The 18,553-nt window shown below is 52.9% G+C and overlaps 8 protein-coding genes across 8 annotated transcripts, besides 1 other annotated feature; 4 read left to right on the top strand and 4 right to left on the bottom strand.

The window, feature by feature from the left end:
• Positions 1 to 337: 337 nt before the first annotated feature.
• Positions 338 to 1,047, top strand: NFIA_036300 (uncharacterized protein; the record flags this gene model as incomplete). Its single annotated transcript, XM_001265954.1, has 2 exons — positions 338 to 371; positions 617 to 1,047. The coding sequence occupies 2 exons, from the start codon at positions 338 to 340 to the stop codon at positions 1,045 to 1,047; spliced, it is 465 nt and encodes a 154-aa protein (XP_001265955.1).
• A 430-nt stretch (positions 1,048 to 1,477) lies between these two features.
• Positions 1,478 to 3,265, top strand: NFIA_036310 (uncharacterized protein; the record flags this gene model as incomplete). Its single annotated transcript, XM_001265955.1, has 5 exons — positions 1,478 to 1,627; positions 1,685 to 1,827; positions 1,878 to 1,941; positions 1,999 to 2,389; positions 2,445 to 3,265. 5 exons carry the CDS (start codon positions 1,478 to 1,480, stop codon positions 3,263 to 3,265), a joined length of 1,569 nt encoding a protein of 522 aa, XP_001265956.1.
• A 163-nt stretch (positions 3,266 to 3,428) lies between these two features.
• Positions 3,429 to 5,213, bottom strand: NFIA_036320 (putative C6 transcription factor; the record flags this gene model as incomplete). The annotated part of the gene is made up of 1 exon (XM_001265956.1): positions 3,429 to 5,213. One exon carries the CDS (start codon positions 5,211 to 5,213, stop codon positions 3,429 to 3,431), a length of 1,785 nt encoding a protein of 594 aa, XP_001265957.1.
• Positions 5,214 to 5,545: 332 nt separating this feature from the next.
• On the bottom strand, positions 5,546 to 6,400 carry NFIA_036330 (uncharacterized protein; the record flags this gene model as incomplete). The annotated part of the gene is made up of 1 exon (XM_001265957.1): positions 5,546 to 6,400. The coding sequence occupies one exon, from the start codon at positions 6,398 to 6,400 to the stop codon at positions 5,546 to 5,548; it is 855 nt and encodes a 284-aa protein (XP_001265958.1).
• Positions 6,401 to 7,822: 1,422 nt separating this feature from the next.
• Positions 7,823 to 9,184, top strand: cpa1 (carbamoyl-phosphate synthase (glutamine-hydrolyzing) CPA1; the record flags this gene model as incomplete). The annotated part of the gene is made up of 1 exon (XM_001265958.1): positions 7,823 to 9,184. One exon carries the CDS (start codon positions 7,823 to 7,825, stop codon positions 9,182 to 9,184), a length of 1,362 nt encoding a protein of 453 aa, XP_001265959.1.
• Positions 9,148 to 9,181: a microsatellite.
• Positions 9,185 to 9,531: 347 nt separating the features above from the next.
• On the bottom strand, positions 9,532 to 11,123 carry NFIA_036350 (putative GTP binding protein (Gtp1); the record flags this gene model as incomplete). The annotated part of the gene is made up of 9 exons (XM_001265959.1): positions 9,532 to 9,739; positions 9,793 to 9,957; positions 10,009 to 10,066; positions 10,128 to 10,273; positions 10,324 to 10,433; positions 10,494 to 10,812; positions 10,865 to 10,889; positions 11,008 to 11,036; positions 11,095 to 11,123. The coding sequence occupies 9 exons, from the start codon at positions 11,121 to 11,123 to the stop codon at positions 9,532 to 9,534; spliced, it is 1,089 nt and encodes a 362-aa protein (XP_001265960.1).
• A 338-nt stretch (positions 11,124 to 11,461) lies between these two features.
• Positions 11,462 to 12,706, top strand: cwc2 (active spliceosome conformation promoter CWC2; the record flags this gene model as incomplete). The annotated part of the gene is made up of 1 exon (XM_001265960.1): positions 11,462 to 12,706. One exon carries the CDS (start codon positions 11,462 to 11,464, stop codon positions 12,704 to 12,706), a length of 1,245 nt encoding a protein of 414 aa, XP_001265961.1.
• A 224-nt stretch (positions 12,707 to 12,930) lies between these two features.
• Positions 12,931 to 18,019, bottom strand: cpcC (putative protein kinase (Gcn2); the record flags this gene model as incomplete). The annotated part of the gene is made up of 7 exons (XM_001265961.1): positions 12,931 to 13,241; positions 13,299 to 13,740; positions 13,790 to 14,220; positions 14,268 to 15,270; positions 15,324 to 15,653; positions 15,702 to 17,747; positions 17,804 to 18,019. 7 exons carry the CDS (start codon positions 18,017 to 18,019, stop codon positions 12,931 to 12,933), a joined length of 4,779 nt encoding a protein of 1,592 aa, XP_001265962.1.
• Positions 18,020 to 18,553: the final 534 nt, after the last annotated feature.

Here is an 18,553-nt window from a genome sequence, read left to right on the forward strand (position 1 = left end):
TTAATCTCTATCAAAATAGTACCATCAGACCATCCACCACGGAAAATACACGGAACACCAACGGCGCCTATGAGGGACCACCCTGCGGTTGATCCTTTGTGAACTGTCGCCTTAGATACTTCGCTTGGACCATGGATTCCCCCAATGATAAGAACGGGGTCCACAGACGGCGCCTGAGGGGAGTGATAACGATGGGAGGGGCGGACCCCGAAGGATCTAAGCACAGTCCACAAGGCAGACACCTGCATTTAGACCCTTCTCGCCTCTGATCAGACCATCCACTACGGGAAATACACGGAACACCAACGGCGCCCCGCCTTAGATCCCTGCCTCAACCATGTCGTCTGTGTGTTGCGCCAATAGCTGCTCATGTTTTCGAATGTCAACTTGATATCAACTTTTAACCCGTGCTAGGCCACCAATAATTCTCTATTATATGCCTCTGACCACTAACTCCTCAAAAGTTATATAAGGGAAGCAACGTACGCAGAAGTGCACACCAGCATATGATGCAGAATACATAGTCAACTTGTCCCTATACCGTAAATCCGTAATGCTCTTTCTACTGTTAATCACCTGCTTCTGAACCCATTCCGACCATGCGAGGGCTTGCCAGTCTTCCAAGAGGAATATCGGGGCAGCTACGTACCAAAGGTTATCGACACTGGATATGGTCTCCAGGTTGTGGCGCCGGATACTCCATACGTGGCAGCGGCCGGCCCAGACAAGTTATACTTCATCGACACCCGGTTTGACCCTGAGACCGCAAAGCACGTGAAGCAACAGATTGAGAAGGCAGCTGTGCCCAACCCGGAGGAGTACTTCGCCATAGATGAGATTGCGGCTACAGCGGAAATAAAAAACTCTGTGACCGGCGAAACAACATTCGTGTTTGATCCCCCCTATGCCAGGGTGCTGTTCGCAAAGGGAATGAACAGGCGCAACCCGGAGCTCAGACTGCCTGAGCATGAGCCCGCCGGTGATTGGTTGGTGACCTACGACCTGGACAATATACTTATGAAGCGGGACCAAGCAACCACACCCTGAGCGACCACCCTGTTCGTCTAAAACCTGCGCGTTTATCAACCCAAATTCTCGACGTACACTAAGTGATATGAGTGAAATCCGCTAGCTTAAGCAGATTATATTCCCGCAAATCTAGGCTTGGTCCGGCTTTCTGTTGAGCCACCTGTTCCGACCAACCGTGAGATGGCTTGTTGTAGCTGGGTAGTAGATAGTCTTTGTTAGCAGAGTCATCTGAGTCTGGAACTCTTCACCAGAGGGCAGTATTTTACAGGAAGTAATAAGTATAGGCAGAGAAATCACGTTTATGGGCTTTACGACAGGAAGACTGGAGCTCTTATCTTATCGGCCCTGAGGAAACACGCTAACCGGAGTTGTCATCTGCGGAGAACAAGGACAACAGCTCATTCTCCCCCTCAACCATCCACCTTGCCATCTTCAGGACTTGATCAAAATGCGACGAAGAATAACATTTGTCCAGAGGCCAGAATCTCCCTTTCACGTCGACCAGGCCGTGTTAACGAGCGATGCGCTGTCCATTACCCACCTGGACGCGGCGCGCGAGGAGCGGGCAACATTCGGCTTTGATGAGCTTCCTTCAGAGGTAAGTGGTGACTCTACAGGTAGCAGTCGCTAGACTAACGTTTGCTTATATGAATAGATCTGGCAGGTTCTGAAATCAAGTCACGAGCTTCATATCCGGTGGGCTACGGAGCGGCCTTATGAGATCGGAGCGCCATTCTCCAGTCGGATATCGCCTGGTTTGCATGTTTACTATACCCCTGGGACTGCGGGGGAGACGGGGTGCGTATCTAGAGACGTATTCTTTTGCATGTGGTTAATGCAGGTTACAGAATGGGATTGTGCTCGCTATTGAAAAGGGTATTCGATGAGTCGCTAGAATGTCACAGTCTCAGGGTGAGTTCAGTTCGTCGGTCATTTGATCAGGAATGCACTCTAATTCTCGGTCCTTAGTCCTCCTTTATACAACCTCCTATTCTCTCGGAACGATTTGCTGCTACCGCCGCCTTCCAGTATTACAGTCATCTCCCCTCCCTGCAGAATCTGGTCGCCTTCATTCAACACAAGTTCTGTGACCGGTCGGACGAGAAATGCTTTCGTCATGCGGAATCAATACTTTCTGCAGACTCGGTCGATATCAACTACGACAGCATTTCGCATGCGCTGACCGTGTCTGGGTATTGGTCGAAGTCACCAGGCCAAGGATGGACCGAGCAGATCAGGAAGCATGCCGCAGATACACACCAGGTCGAGGTCGGGCTTCTCGGTGTCGAGAGCGCCATTGAGCCCGAAGAATTGAAAATGGGTGGTCTACTGGGGGTTGTTGGACAGGACGAAAAGTTGAGTACGTGGTATACAGGACGACAGACGGAGTTGGTACCATGCTGACAATGTTCCAGAACCGACCTTGTTCTCATTTCCCTCGCGCCACCACCCTCTTCCAGCTGATGCGATCTACACCGTCTCCTTCCCCGCCCCAACCGGGCTCCATCCCACTCTAACCATCTCAATGCCCCGCGCGTCGCTGAAGCGGCCCCCCGCACCTCCGGACGCGACATGCGCCCTCCACACATACCTGACCCTACCGTCGTGGATCTTCGGCGACAAATACCAGCTCTCAACAACAGACCCCCTCTTCCTCAGCTCCCACAACCTAGCCGCTCTCCGCACTGTAGCAGGAGAAACAGACCTCGAAGCCCCAGACTGGTTCGTCTCCCGCTGGGGCTCAAACTGGCTGCTCGAGCTCGCAACACCCCTCCATCCGGAAACCAGCCCAGAGGAGTGGAACGCCACGATCCCCCTGCACCTGCGATACCTGCACCCTTCGCAGTCCGGGTACCGCTCTGCCGCGGTTCCCTGGCCGATCGTCTTCTGGGCGTGCACGGCAGAAGACGGCACCAAGATGGGTGTCAACCCGTTTGATCGGGTGAATCTCGGCTGGGAGGGCTTGTTCGGCCCCCGGACAATGTTCTATCAATTACATCCGGCGCCGACGGAGGGCAAGGACCGCCTTGTGGAAGAGCTGGAAGTCCCTGTTCTGCGGCTGCGAGAGGATGCGGGATTTTTCCAAAGCAAGACTATCGAGCTGGGGACGGTGGTTGTCGTTGGGCTGGGGCTGCTGTGGGTCCTGTGGAAGCTTGGTCTCGTCGCGTGGATGGCAGGCACACGGCCAAGCACAAGGACCCAGAAGAGAACAGACAAGCAGCGTAAGGCCGAATAGCGATTAATCATGTCATTATCAATGGACGTCCATGTATATATTATTGAGGACTGGGTCCTAATAATGCCACTCATCGGAATATAGCTAGTAATGTAAGCCAAAAGAAAAGCAAGGGTATCAATCTGCCTCGAACAATATCCATCACAAACAAAGTAACTGCAGCTCAAATCCCCATCTCCGGCAACGGCCACGGCACATCCGTCATCAGGAACTGATCGAGATCGAAATTCTGCAAACTCGGCATATCGATCATCAGATCGCCCAACCAGGACATCTCCGAGCGGTCGGCCACAGACTGAGACTGCGGTGGCGGCTGCGCTTGACGCTGCACCGAGGTAGACCCGCCCCCCGCAGCCTCGACGCTAACCCGCGGCGCCGCGGCGGCCGCATTCGCATTAACCCGGAGAACATCGCGGAGCGCCCGCGTGTCTTCTTCCTTGCGGCGCTGATGCAGTAGAATGAGCAGGTAGGCGGTGCTGTAGGCTTCGCGCATGACCTCCGTGTCGTAGGCGGCGGCGACCTCGCGGAGGGTGCGCATTGCTTCACCCAGGAGGGCGAGCGAGGCGCGGCTGTCAATTGCAAGCAAGGTGCAGACGATCTGGAAGGGGACGTTGGCGATCTGGTGCCAGGGGCAGACGGAGGCGACCATTTCGCGGGCGGCGCGCAGGCCGGTGCCGGCCAGGGCGAGGACGCGGTCGAGCAGGTCGCCCGAGATGCTGGAGTTGAGGGCGCGGAGGCGCCGGTACAGGCAGAGCATGAGGTTACATTGCGCGAGGATGAGGGGTGGCTGGACGTGGATGACGTCGAGGACGGCGGCGAGGGCGGATTCCAGGCCGGGCGCGTCTTGGGTTTGCTTTGGGTCGAGGCTTTCCGAGACGGGGAGGAGATTGAAGATCTCTGAGGGGCTGTTGGGGGATCGGGGCGCGGGTGGGAGGGAGGTTGCGCCGTGCAGGACGACTCGGGACCGGCCGAGTTCGAAGGAGATCCACACGTTTAGGTGGCGGGCCATGCCGAAGAGTCGGCGGCGGATTTCTGGGGCGCAGGGTGTTGTTGTCTGGCCGAGGGAGGTATCTGGCAAGGGCTCGAGATGGAGACCCGATGCCTCGATGAGGTGCATCAGCGTGCAGCTGGCCATCCAGGCGACGTGGGGGGATGCTGTCATGCGGAGGTACGCGACTCGCAGCACCCAGCCGGTGACGATGTCCACCGACGCGGGGGTGTCGACGAGCAGACTATGTTCAAGGATGCGTCGAGCGGTTTCGGCCACCCGGTACTCTGCGGGGACGGCTCGTCGCCGTGAGAAGAGAAATCCGAGCGCCGCTATGCCGCAAAGTACCGCATCGTAGGGCCCGTATGGCAGGGCTGACTCGGACGAGGAAGGCAGCCATCGTCTGCTGACCTGGCGGAGTACAACATCACGGTCAAGGAATGGGTAGCACGAATCGACTTTTTCAAAGTAGAATGTCATCAACGACCGCATCTCGTCTTGGGAGATGATGTCCACGATAGGCACAGCCGTGGCCGAGGCCGCCGTAGGCATGGCCGATGGTGACGGGTGACGAGCCCCGACGTTCCAGGCGAAAAGATGCAATCTCGGCGCATTGGCTGGATCCAGCTTGAGGCCTAATCTGCGCACAAACGCAGCGCCCGAATTGGCCTCGAGCGAACTGACGTCGATGCTTGTCGAGTCCCCGGGGGTCGACTGCTCCTGGCTCTTCGGCCGAGGTGACTCGTCGATGACACTAGGCCTACGCATCGATAGACCGACTGATGGCCGAAATGCCTTGACATCTTTCTTTTTGCGAGATTGGATGTCGTAATGACACTCGGAGGCTGCCCCCAACTGTACACAGGTGCTGCATGGTTGGTCACCGGAGCACTTCCGTTTGCGCGACTGGCATGATGTGCAGGCGATTCTGGAGCGCTTTCGCGGTCCTGGCTCAGTCATGGTGTTCAGAGCATTTCACGTCAGCATTTGTTGATAAGCAATTTGCGGTAGAAGACTCTCCCTTGGTTGTGGGGACGTTGTACGGGGTACTCCAGATGCGGTCCACGGTAGATTAGTGTTTTGGTTATGTCCATGTGGAGTGGTCTGGGAATCACGCTTCGGAGGGGCCAACGGTTTGTTTTCTCTCTGTACAACCAAAGCTCATCGACAACACGGCTCTCAACTGATTCCCCATTATGATCAGAATATTATTGAGTATAAAACCTAACTAAAATAAATGCACAGAGCTATGATTTCAGTCGATATTACGCTAACGCTGATAAACAGTTATCTCAATCCTCATACTTTCGTCCGTCTGGATAGCCCATGAGATCCTCTAGTTTCTTCAGGTCGGGCATGCCTGCAGGACCAGGCATGTAGTGGATATTATCTCGGAAGGTGGTTCCATTCCACCAGATCTCGTTCTTGTGGAGTGCTTCCATGATGCGGGCAGAGTCGATATATGTGCGGATTTCCACCATCTGCCCCTGATCCCATCGAGTTACCCAGACGTTGACAATGTCGAAGTCATCTCCTGCGTATTTTCTCATATCAGCACTGTTCACTGAAATGACAGCTGTGAACTCACCTGAATTCATTACCCCCCTGAAATTGACCTCCTGAACAGACCATCGCTCATTACAGCCTCCATGGATCGCTTGAGGGTGGATCTCGAATTTGTCTGCATGGTCGAGGAACAGCACACTGACTCGTCGCAGGGCATTGACATAGAAATGCAGCAGATCGTTGTAGTGACCAGCGATGGGATGGTGTCCGACCACTGTGAAACTCACGTTCTTGTGGATGAGGGTGAAGAGTTTGTTCATATCCTTTTCGAGATCTTTGAACGAGTCCCAAATGTGCATCTGCGAGACGTATTTGCAGTCCGTCGACGGGTTCTCGAACTTGAATCCTTCTCTGTCGCGGTGGTCTGGGGGACTGTCGACAAGACCGTCGCCATTACATCGGCCACCGGGGTCGACAATGCCAGAACCATCGCACCCGGGAGCTTCTAGGGGAGTTTGGGATTGTGGGACTGGCTGTTGCTGGTGTTGGTACGATTGAAATGGTAGAACCCCCCAGCTAAGGATCCCTGCTGGAAGGGTTATGGCTACCAGGGCCTGAAGGAGGTAATTGAAGCAAACCATTGATCCTAGAGAGAGAGAGTCTGCTGGATGGGGAACCACATTATGACTCTCTACAGAAGAAACGTCGTGTTCGATATATAGCGGAGGCTCTCATTTTGCCTGGAGGTCCCGACGTTGAAATTCCCCGATTTGATAGGACCTGTGCAACCAAGTACCACATTGTACACCTACAGTCATGGTTGAGGTGACATAGCATGAAGCTCGCACTCCCTGAAAGTCGCCGATTCGCAATTGCTCATAAGCGAGATGGTCAGGATGATGACTTTTGTATTCCCTACTCAGGTGATACGGTTTCACAGAGGCAAAGTACCCGTTGTAAAAAGGGTTGCTAGTAGGTTTGATAAGTTGATAGTTCTTCCCTCTCTTTCTACAAGTACGCATGTTGTCCAGATATCTATTACACACTGACGTCAAATGATAAGATAACAGAGCCACCGATTCGCCTTACATAGCAATTAGACTACTCCGTAGACATAGTGTATTCCAGAGAAGGTAAGAGGAATCATGGAGGAATTGCCTTTTTGATTCAGCCAATCGGCCCTCTTACTGTGAAAGACTAACCACAGTCCATCATTGTTGAGAATTGGGACTCCGCAGATCCGGTGAGTCATATCTCAGGAGACAACTAAGCCATCGATGATGACAGCGGTGTGATGGAGGGATGGAGATGCCTTAGTGCACCAAAGGCATTTTCTGATGAGCGGTGTCCTGACTCTCTATCCACTTATGATACTGCAGATATTTAGAGATCACAATCGCTAAGATAATCGCATTATCAATCGCTGCAGAATTGCCCAATCCATAGCGTAATGAGTTACCAACAGACAAGAAAAGGAAGCGGAGAAGTGCCTCCGATCGCGGAACTCGAAATGCAATTGCTGTGATTGGTCCATCACGCCTTTTGGGCCCTGGCAGTCGGTGTAGCGGGGCACGTGCCGCCCAACCCGGGCCGAAGATCGCACTGGTCCGGGCAGCTCCTGTTGCGACCCTCAAATTCTGCCTCTCACCCGCTTTTCCTTTCTTCTTCCTTTCTCTTCTCTCTTTTCATCCCATCTGTCAGTCCTAGGACATCATCCATCAACACACCCCCCACAAACACAACTACATCATCGTTCTCTGATCGATTCATGTCTTTTTAGACATCACACCCATCAACAGATATTTCAGTGACTGGTAACAGCACAGTCGCGCTTATGGTTCTGGCACCCACCGTCTTCACTTCTCAGGTATGTCTTGTCCTTGCCTATGGCCACATGGATGTCATACCCGCCACCACCATACATCCACACCAATATAAAAAACATTGCTGACATAGTACCCTCCAGGACTACATCTCGGATCACCTCTGGAAAGCTTCCGGAAACTATTGAGACACCCGCATCACTACACGCTTCCACAATTCTTCGTCTACCCCAACAAATAATGTTTGCTCGTGTATTCAAGGCTATGCCCGCCAGGGCTTCAGCCTTGACTTCCGTGAATGCTTCCATTCAGGCTCGCTTCATGGCTACTGTTCGTCAGCAGCGTACTGCTCATGAGCGTGCCACTTTCACGATTCGAGATGGTCCGATCTTCCACGGCAAGTCCTTCGGAGCTCGCACCAACATCTCCGGTGAAGCCGTCTTCACCACCTCTCTGGTTGGATATCCCGAGTCTCTGACCGATCCTTCCTACCGTGGTCAGATCTTGGTCTTCACTCAGCCCTTGATTGGCAACTACGGCGTGCCTTCTGCTGAGCGGGACCAGCACGGTCTTCTCAAGTATTTCGAGTCCCCCAACCTCCAGGCCGCTGGTGTGGTTGTGGCCGATGTGGCTGAGCAGTACAGCCACTGGACCGCCGTCGAGTCTCTCGGCGAGTGGTGTGCTCGTGAAGGCGTTCCTGCCATCTCCGGTGTCGATACTCGTGCTATCGTCACCTATCTGCGTGAGCAGGGTTCTTCCCTCGCTCGTATCACCGTTGGCGAGGAGTACGACGCCGACCAAGACGAGGCTTTCACCGATCCTGAACAGATCCACCTTGTCCGCCAGGTCAGCACCAAGGCTCCTTTCCACGTGAGCGCAGCCGATCCTCAGTGCCATGTCGCTGTCATCGACTGTGGTGTCAAGGAGAACATTCTGCGTAGTCTGGTCAGCCGTGGCGCCAGCATCACGGTGTTCCCCTTCGACTACCCCATCCACAAGGTGGCCCACCACTTCGACGGTGTCTTCATCTCCAATGGCCCCGGTGACCCAACTCACTGCCAAGAGACCACCTACCACCTTCGTCGCTTGATGGAGACCTCTCAGGTGCCCATCTTCGGTATTTGCCTGGGCCACCAGCTGCTTGCTCTGGCCGCTGGTGCTCGCACCATCAAGCTCAAGTATGGTAACCGTGCTCACAACATCCCCGCTCTGGACCTGAGCACGGGCCGCTGCCACATCACCAGTCAGAACCACGGTTACGCTGTAGATGCGTCTACCCTGCCCTCTGACTGGAAGCCCTACTTTGTCAACCTGAACGACTCCAGCAATGAGGGTATGATCCACAAGTCTCGTCCCATTTTCAGCACACAGTTCCACCCCGAGGCCAAGGGAGGTCCTCTGGACTCCTCTTACCTCTTCGACATCTACATCGACAGTGTGAAGAAGTACAAGGCTAGCCAGGCCGCGTTTCACCCTCAGCGGGACAGCCTCCCCAGCCCCCTGTTGGTTGATCTGCTTGCCAAGGAGCGTGTCGGTGTACAGCCCACTATCGGCATGCAGAACATTGCTGCTGCCGCCACTGCCGCTGCCGCTGCCGCTTAATTGAATTGCTGGGTCTGTTCTTGTTTTCTGGAGTCATGGTTGTTATGGGCTGGATATATTGGAATCGTTCTTGTCATTAAGTTGATCAAATGCAATTATGAATTTTGCTTATCACTGTATAATGACTGTAGGCAACTGATTGTAAGGACCACATCTGCAACCGAGGCGTCGCTGCCATTGTTTTACTTTAAAAGTCTTTTGACTTTATATTTGGTAGTCACAATCATCGCGAGACCCTGTAAGTTATCAGAGCACCGAAGTAGCTCAAATACCATTAGATTAGACTACCGGAAACTGTTCAATCTCGGATTCGTTCATTCATAAAATCCTAGCATACTATGCCCAGCCTACTTGGCCACTATCGAAACCACATCCTCATCCGCCACAACATGACCCAGTCCCACCCGCTGCGGGATATGTCTCGCACTCGCACCCCAGACCAAAGCATACTTGAACGTCTCCTTCAGCGTCCGATGGATGGAGTCACAGACATCCTCGATCGTCGAGTTGCTGCGCACGATCAGCGCCTCTGAGAAGTCGGGGTCTTCTCCTTTCCTGTAGACTGTCAATACCCGAGTGGAATTCTGTGGAAGGGCTTGGGGGAGTACCGTTTCGTGTATACTCTGATCAAGCGCAGTTCCGTCCAGATGCGTTCGACGACGTCTTGCACGCCTAGATCGAGTTCGCAGCTCATGACGGCTGTGTGTGGTTCGCGGGCGAGCTTGTCGAGGAAGTCGAGGCTGACGCTGTCGATTTTGTTGTAGACGTAGAGACTTTAGTGGGTTAGTAATCGTTTAATGGACTGGAAGGGGTTGGCTGGGTACCATCTGATGTATTTTCTGTGGTCTTTCATGATGACGTCGATGAAGTCGTCGATTGTTGCTAGGTTGTCCGTTAGTATGCAGTCTGGAGCATACGCAAAGGGCTGTTGGCGTGAGCTTACCGTTCTCGTCTCGCACTAGGACCTCGCAGTTGAGGATCTTGTAGTCTTTCAAGACATTGAAGATCATCTTCTCGTCGAGGTTCTTGGGGGGTGTCTGGAAGGTGATTTTCATGCCGCCGGCCTTTTTGGCTTTGAGGTAGATGTTGCTGTTGAAGTCAGTATGGAATCTGAGGGAGGTGGTTGCTTGTGTCCTTACGGAGGCTCCTTGTTAAGACGGATCCCAACGGCGTCTAATTCTGCTTCCAGCAGGGCTCGCTGTTCGGCGCGTTTTGTAGCGTCCAGGACCATGAGGATGAGATCGCTCGTCTGGACATGGTCAGAAGATCATTCCTGAAGCGTTGTCACAGACAGTAGCTTGGTACACACCTTCGCTGCAGAGATAACCTGTCGTCCTCGCCCCTTACCCTCAGCAGCGCCTTCAATGATACCCGGAAGATCAAGAATCTGGATCTCCGCACCGCCATACTCCAGCACACCGGGGATGGCCGTGAGCGTGGTGAACGAGTACGCGGCAGCCTCGCTCCTGGTCTTGGTGATCTTGGACAAGAACGTCGATTTACCGACGGACGGGAAACCGACAAGAGCAACCCGGGCATCGCCGCTCTTGCTCACGTCGAACCCTGTGCCGCCACCGCCGGCGCCGCCGGTGGGCTCCAGCAGCTGTGCTCTTAATCTCGCGAGTTTTCTGCATGCGGGTTAGATTGTGTGCAAACGCACGCATAACGGGCAACACTCACCCTTTCAGCAGACCAAGATGGTATTCTGGATCTAGTCAGAACATGGACTCGACTATGGATGCATTGGAGTCCCACCTGTGGCCTTGTTTTCTGTTCTCCGGGTTAGCTGCGGGGTGCTCTGGATAGAGGCATGGATGACTTACTCTGCGTCCTGCGCATCTCCTCCTCAATCCTGCATAGTTGCTACATGAGTTGTCTGGTTTTGTGAAGAAATACGGCGCAAAACGTACTCTTTGATTTTCTCTGTAATGTTCACCATCTTGACGGTGGGGGAGTCCCAGGACCCCTCTTATGCTTCGACTTGTATGTACTTGGTAAAAGAAAGAAGACCGCTTCAAGAGGTCTTGTCAGTGTAATAGCAGGAGTATTAGACAGGAAATGAAAGAATCTCCACAATGAAATACAATGTCTCGAATACAGCTTTAGAAAAGTCGTCTAGCAAAGCATATCAAAATCATCGCAGCAAAAACGGCGCCAAGACCCGTCGCTTACATAATCTCAACATCGCCTCGTGATTTCACCTGAAGGCATCGCAGTCACTTCTTTGCTCAACAATCAACTCACAAACTACACCCACAACAAATTAAACACGCAATTATGGCGGAGACAGCCGTCGTCGATCCTCCACATGCCACAGAGCCAACATCTCTACCAACAGAATCAGTCGACCCAAGCGGCCTCACTCCCAGCGACGAAAATGCTCTCACCCAACCCTCAGAAACCGCCGTCACGGCCACCACAGACGCCGATGGCACACAAAAAAAGACGAAGAAGATAATCCGGCGAAAACGACGACCCGCCCGGCCACAGGTCGACCCTGCAACGCTTAAATCCGAGCCGCCCCCGCAGACAGGCACCGTCTTCAACATCTGGTACAACAAGTGGTCCGGCGGCGACCGCGAGGACAAGTATCTCTCGAAACACGCCGCGCCCTCCCGGTGCAACATCGCCAAGGACAGCGGGTACACACGCGCAGACAAGGTTCCCGGATCCTACTTCTGCCTGTTCTTCGCGCGCGGCGTCTGCCCCAAAGGCCACGAGTGCGAGTACCTCCACCGCCTGCCGACGCTGCACGACCTCTTCAACCCCAACGTGGACTGTTTCGGCCGGGACAAGTTCAGCGACTACCGCGACGACATGGGCGGCGTGGGCTCTTTCACGCGCCAGAACCGCACGTTGTATGTTGGGCGGATCCATGTGACGGATGATATCGAGGAGGTGGTGTCGCGCCATTTCGCGGAATGGGGCCAGATCGACCGCATCCGGGTGCTGACCTCGCGCGGGGTGGCGTTCGTCACGTACACGAACGAGGCGAATGCGCAGTTTGCTAAGGAGGCCATGGCGCACCAGAGTTTGGATCATAATGAGATTCTGAATGTGCGCTGGGCGACGGTTGATCCGAACCCGTTGGCGCAGAAGCGGGAGGCGAGGCGCTTGGAGGAGCAGGCGGCGGAGGCGGTGCGGAGGGCACTGCCCGCTGAGTTTGTTGCGGAGCTGGAAGGTCGGGACCCGGAGGCAAGGAAGAAGAAGAAGATCGAGGGCAGTTTTGGGCTGGAAGGGTATGAGGCTCCAGATGATGTGTGGTATGCTCGGACCAAGGAGTTGGAGGATGCAGGTAGAGCCGGCCAGCTTGAGGCTCCAGAGCAGCATTTGATGATCGAAGCCGCACCGTCGTCGTCCTCCGCAGCCCTTCCGTCACAATCAGAGAATAGTGGTATCTTTTCAAGCTCAACTGTGGCGGCACTAAGGGGATTGGCCGGCGGCAATGTGACGACGCAAAAAGCCCCGGCGAATTCTGGCGGTCCTCTTGTGGCTTACGGAAGTGATGAGGATAGTGATTGATTTCTTCATGTCTCATAAATCCATTCATCTTGTGTACAACAGTAAAGATACCTCAAATTGTCTTCATTTGTTTTGTTCCTGATTTTATACTAGTCATATCGTTCGGGCGTTCATCTGGCGGGTATATTCGCTATCAAAACAATGAGAGGAGACAGCATACGTCTAATAAGCGCAACTTTAATACAAGTAGAACATAACATGGTACTTCATCACTCGTTGATCCTTTACTTTTCACTTCCACGCCCAAGGTCATAATACAGACACGATCCTGTCCGGTAGTTGTAAATAAAGGCATTGCTGACACCGTCGGGGCCATCATTCGCGCGACACTCATTGGAAAGGTCCAGGAGTAGTTCGTGGACCTGACTTAGATACTTTCGCTCAGTCAACGGGGCACTTTGAATGACTGAGCGCCAGCTCTCCGGATCCGACAGGCGTGTATCCCTGATCGCTTCGAGTAGGTCATCTCGAGTGTCAATAGCCGCAATGGGCCCGTTGATTGCCTTCTCGACTACCTCCCGAGAACGAAGGAGAGCTACCTCTGATTAGTTGTAATTATTCATGTAATGATGAGAATTCGGACATGACATACCAGACTCGACGATGTTTCTTCTGTTCGTCTTCTTGCTCCGGTGCTGAGAGACCAAGATGCGAACGTCACTCGATCTTTCATTAGCTCCAGCAATCGCATCTGACTGACTTGGCAATCTTGACTGCCGCAGGTCGGGTGCGCCCTCGCGTTGATTGCGTGCACGTATCTCGTTCCGAAGCCAAGGGATAAGTTCGGAGCTCCTGATGTCCAGTTCTTCTTTGGGAGCGAGACACCTCACTTTGAAGCCTCGCTCCTTACTATCTTGTTTTGCAATGACAATCCAGCTATGGTTGTGCTCTTTGTACTCAGACAGGAGTTCTTCCAATGATGAAGCGTCGACGGCCAATTCAGCGCTGATATCACTAGCCCATAAATCCTGTACAAGCTTGACACCCATTGTGCGCAGCACTGTCGCGTCGAAGCTTGCAACGAGCACGTCACACTGCCAATGTCAGGATAAGAAGGCACACAAATAAGAGAATCTGACTTACCCTCCTGGTCTTCCAAAAAGCCCCAGCGTCCGATTCAGCATGCTTGGCAGGTGCTTTCGTCGTACTTTTGAGATACTCGAGCATAGCAGAGCCGAGTCTGTCCCAGCTCAGATTAAAGCCAACTGCATGTGTTTGAGAGCAGCTCGCTCGACCCTTCGGACTGAATTCTTGCACCAACCGGTCATAGCGACCGCCAGCTGCAAAGACGTCCCGTCGCTTAGTGTCAAAAACACATTGGAAAAGGATACTGCCTCTGAAGAACTTGTCGTTCAGACTTCCAAGAGGATTGACGTAGACCTTCCTTTTGACGTCGAAGCCTTGCAAGTACGTCACGAGTATGTTTATGCGAGCGAAAATGGGCGACAGTCGCTCAGCGAACTCGGTACCTTCCATGATGGACCTGAGCCGGTTTTGAGCCTGCTTGGGAGTGTCTGATGTGCATTAGCCGCTGTCTCGTAAGTGGCAAAGTGAAACGAACCTCTGAAATCAAATCTGGCCAAGTCATCCAACGATGTAGAGGCAACTCCAATGGCTGGCGATCGGAGTTCACTTCTGATCTTCTGCATCGTCCATTTGCCAAAATTCAACTTGCTGATAACTTCCTTGACCAACGGTACCTGAGAGGGAGTGATGCGGCAGAACTCCATGATGAGCTGCAGAAGGTCGGAGTGATTTATGAGAAAACTCATCGGTGACGACCTTAGCGGTGGGAACTCTTCAATGATCTCGTCGAGGACCTTGATAACTTCCGCTTCTTTCAACGCCAGGTCAAGAGTATTGTGCGATACGATATCAAAGTCAACTTCTTTGTGAGTTCTGGGCTCGCTGCCATGGGGCATCTCTCGATAGACTGTGCCGAAAGCGAATGTTTTCTCTAGTGACGGGTCCTGTCTAGAGATAGAGCGTGCGTTCGGCAAGGTGAGGTCGAATGGCAGCTGAAGCTGATTACCCGACGCGTCAAGCAGTCGAACAGCTCCGCTCCTGTAGTGTTGGGACCGAGGGAATAACATTTGCCTAGTAGTCTCAACCGCCCCATGTCTGCGGAATATGGCGGTCAGTCGCTCTTTGACTAAACTCTGAACGAGTAACTCATTGGCAGCAGGAGCAGCACGCGAGTCCACATCCCAGGCAATATCTTCATATTTTTTGGGCGACTGCGAGAAGATGGCCGAAAGAATCTTCTTGTAGTCGGGGGCATTCGGATCAGAGAGGAGATGCACGATCGCTCGTCTAAACGTCTCTTCTTCAACCTGGAGAGGAATCTTGCCGCTCTGAAGAAGTTCCGAGGCAGATGGTCGTTCCTTTGGGTTATGACTCAATAGAGATTCGATAATGTTTCCCTGCACTGCCTTTTCTGAGTACTGGAAGGTCGATGGAAGAGTATGATGTTCTTCTCGAATCGCCCGTAGAGTCTGGTCGCGCTCCATACCCGTGGGCAAAGGGTGGCACATCTCGAAGAATATTATACCCAACGAGTACATCTACCACAGATTAGCGACCCAGCTCTCGGCTACTGTGGCACCATTATACTCACATCGACTTTCTCGTTATAGTGACCTGCGAAGCCAGACTTCATCTCCGGAGCGACATAGTAAGTAGTCCCAAGGCTTCGCGTGAGGTTGCCTTCAAAATCTGCGGTAGTCGACGAACGCACAGCTGTGGTAAACTGCCCACTGGTAGCCAGGCCGAAATCTCCAATTCTTGGATTGCTTGCCACATCAATGAAAATGTTATCTGGTTTCAGATCGCGGTGAATAATGCCGTGGCTGTGGATATGACTAAGCCCATCAAGAATCTGTCGAAACAGGCGCCATGAACGATCGATATCATCGTACAAGCCGTTCTTTATCAAGTCGCGAAGGGTCTGGCAAAGTCAGCGATTTGCTTTCCAGCGACTACAAGGGACACTTACATGTTTCTCGCAATACTCCATCTGTATATAAAGCGTTGTAAGGTGTGCTCTACCCTGAGAACCGGACCTGACTCGACTTAGCTCAGTCCCCGCGGCGCTCTCCTCGCGATACGCGCCATAAGACTCTGTTCCACCTCCTTGAGATAGGCTTGCATCATGTTCGTCGTCACTGTCAGAGGCAAACTCGATCTTGGGATAACCGCTGGAGCTGATAAAATCAAGCCCTCCGGTACTATATTCAAAACCGTTTGCGTCCCGGCTAGCAAAGGGGTCTCCCTCCGTCGATGAGATGGCTTCTTCGTCGATCTGATCATACTCTTCCTCCAGCCATGCAGTGAAATAGCGAACCACGTATGGGTGATTGAGTCGCGAGAGCAGCATAATCTCCGAAAGAGTATCTTTGAGGGCCGAGGCTGACCTTTGAGAAATTTTTTTGATAGCATAAAATCGGCCATCAAGCTTATTCCTGGCTTTTACAACCTGTCCAAAGCCACCTTTGCCCAGGCGCCCCGCTTCATCAAAGTCTTGGTTGTATCGCGAGAAAGCGGGAAGCCCTCCGGTCGAGTCAAGGCGTGGGCGTCTGGGCAGTGACACTGAGTTCGAAGTACTCGTGCGAGCAATCAAAGGTGTGTCGACCCGGAAGAACTCGAAGGGTTGGAGTTGGAAAGCGGTCGGACGTTTCTTCGGATCTGGTCTGAAAAACTCATGCAGCAAGTCCTGCAAAGGTGCTGATAAACCCAATGTTCCCATGAGTGCGTTCGCTGATGTGTACCGCTGCAACACATCCTTACCAAACGCCATCTGCAGAAACACTATACCCATGTCCCATACATCGGTTTTCATTGTTGGAGGCGTACTTTCTTGTGTGAGCTCGGGAGGCATCCAGAAGGGCGACTTTGAGATCGTCAGGGCTCTCTTGCTGTTCTCCGTATCCGGAAGCGCATCTTCAATGCTTCCTTGCAGCTTTACAATGGTACCGCCTTGCGGGTTCCTGAAAAGCAGAATGCGTCCGCAGTGGATATCCCCATGCACAAATCCGCTGCGATGATAGAACTCAAGAGCTTCGAGCAATTGGATCATCCAACCACGGATAATTTCCACCGACACGTTCCCCACGATGTCCAGGAACTCGGATAGGGACCCTTTGTTCGCATATTCAAGAAGAAGATATACTCTCCAGGTGCTTTCTTGGGCATCGAAGGAGTCTAAGGGCCTATATATCTTGAAACCAATAAAATCGACAAGATTGGGGTGCCGAAGTCTTTTCAGAGCCTCTAGTTTGTCCTCACTGGCACGCATTCGCTCCCGGAAACAAATCGGAGCCGTCCGATTCCCATCGAGAGAAAGTTCTTTCAGGACGATAAGAGGTGCATGCGAGCGACTCTCGGACACCACGGGTCTGACTGTGAACGTCTGCTTTCCTGGACTGCTCTGTAGAAGCGTCTTGCCAAATACAGCACTAAAGGCTAGCGGTTGTTCATTTGTGTCGTTTATAATTAATGGTGGATCAAAAGTAATGGCGTCGGGAAAGTGGTCAACCGCATCGACAGAGCCGGACAGGCCTGTACCGGAAGATCTACTCTTTCGCCTGGAGAGTCGAGCCTTCGTGCGCTCTCTGAGTTTATCCTCCAACAGCTGTTGCAGAGCTCGCTCCTCTTCCGCTGTGGCCGCCTCCTGTTTTCGAAGCTCTTCTTGCCGTTCCAACTCTGCACGCTGATTGGCAGCAGCTTCTTGCACCATGCGTTCCTCTTCTAAACTTGGTAGATCCTTATCCTGGGCCTGGGCCTGGGCAACATCCTCGAGAACGTCTTGTATCGACACGGCGAGTTCATAGATCATCTCAGAGCCGAGCAGCTCTTTCGGTTTGTTTCGAATAATGTCTTGAATTTTTAACCTAGCCCTGTGACGAATGTTCTCCGAATTACCCAGCGAAAGATTCGGATACGTTTTGGGATATGTCGTTGGCAGCTCAACTAGCAAATCAACACGGACCTCGGGATTGGACGAAGCACGTAGATGAAGCTTGAAGGCCACATCGGCCGATTGCTACAATGCTCAATGTCAGCCGCGTCAAAAACCTAGTCGGAGAATACCAAGCGCACCTGCCAGGCGGAAGGCCTGTGCTCAATTTCTTCAAAGTCATCACCATAAATGGAGCGTAACGCCTCGGTCTCATTCTGGTGGATCTCCCGGTAATTCGTCGTCGCTAGTCCAGGCTGAGCAAGCGGAGTGGTATTCGACGTCGACTGCTTCCTCTCCGCTCGGGGAGAGCCGTTTTTATGGACATTGCTAGGATTCTTCTTCTGCTTGTGAGGCATAGCGGGGCGGTGGGCGGTGTAGAAAGTCTGAACCCAGATTCAGTAGGTCTTTGCCACGTGAGACGCGAGTGACAAAGATGCAGCCGAAGCTGCAGCCCTCTATATCTCTGAAATGAACATATCTATGTCTAGCCGGGGTGACAAAGTTGAGAAGAATGCGTTGTTCTTGGGATGGAGCTTAGAGAGCGGAAGAGCGTTATATAAACCAAGGCACTGACTGACCCATCAGCACTTGATAAGTTGATGGACCCTCAATTGGCTGGCCAGTCTCGCTCCGTTGTTTTTCCGCTTACCGCCCTGAGCGGTTAGCGCCGTCGCTGGAGAAGCGTAAACAAAGCACAGCGCTCCACGTCTCTCACGCCCTGCTCGAACCCCTCTTGATACACCAATGGCGTCGCTGTTGCGATGCGTCTTTTATCCCGCTTGTTAATTGAAATTCAGAGTTTCCACCGCAAGACGCAATGCTGGAGTGGATAAGTGGACAGAGCAACCACGTCGCGCATTCCGCAGGTGTGTCTCCATCAGTGCCCGCCC

The sequence above is a fragment of the Aspergillus fischeri genome, genomic scaffold, assembly GCF_000149645.3.
Source record: "Aspergillus fischeri NRRL 181 1099437636247 genomic scaffold, whole genome shotgun sequence".
NCBI lineage: Eukaryota > Fungi > Ascomycota > Eurotiomycetes > Eurotiales > Aspergillaceae > Aspergillus > Aspergillus fischeri.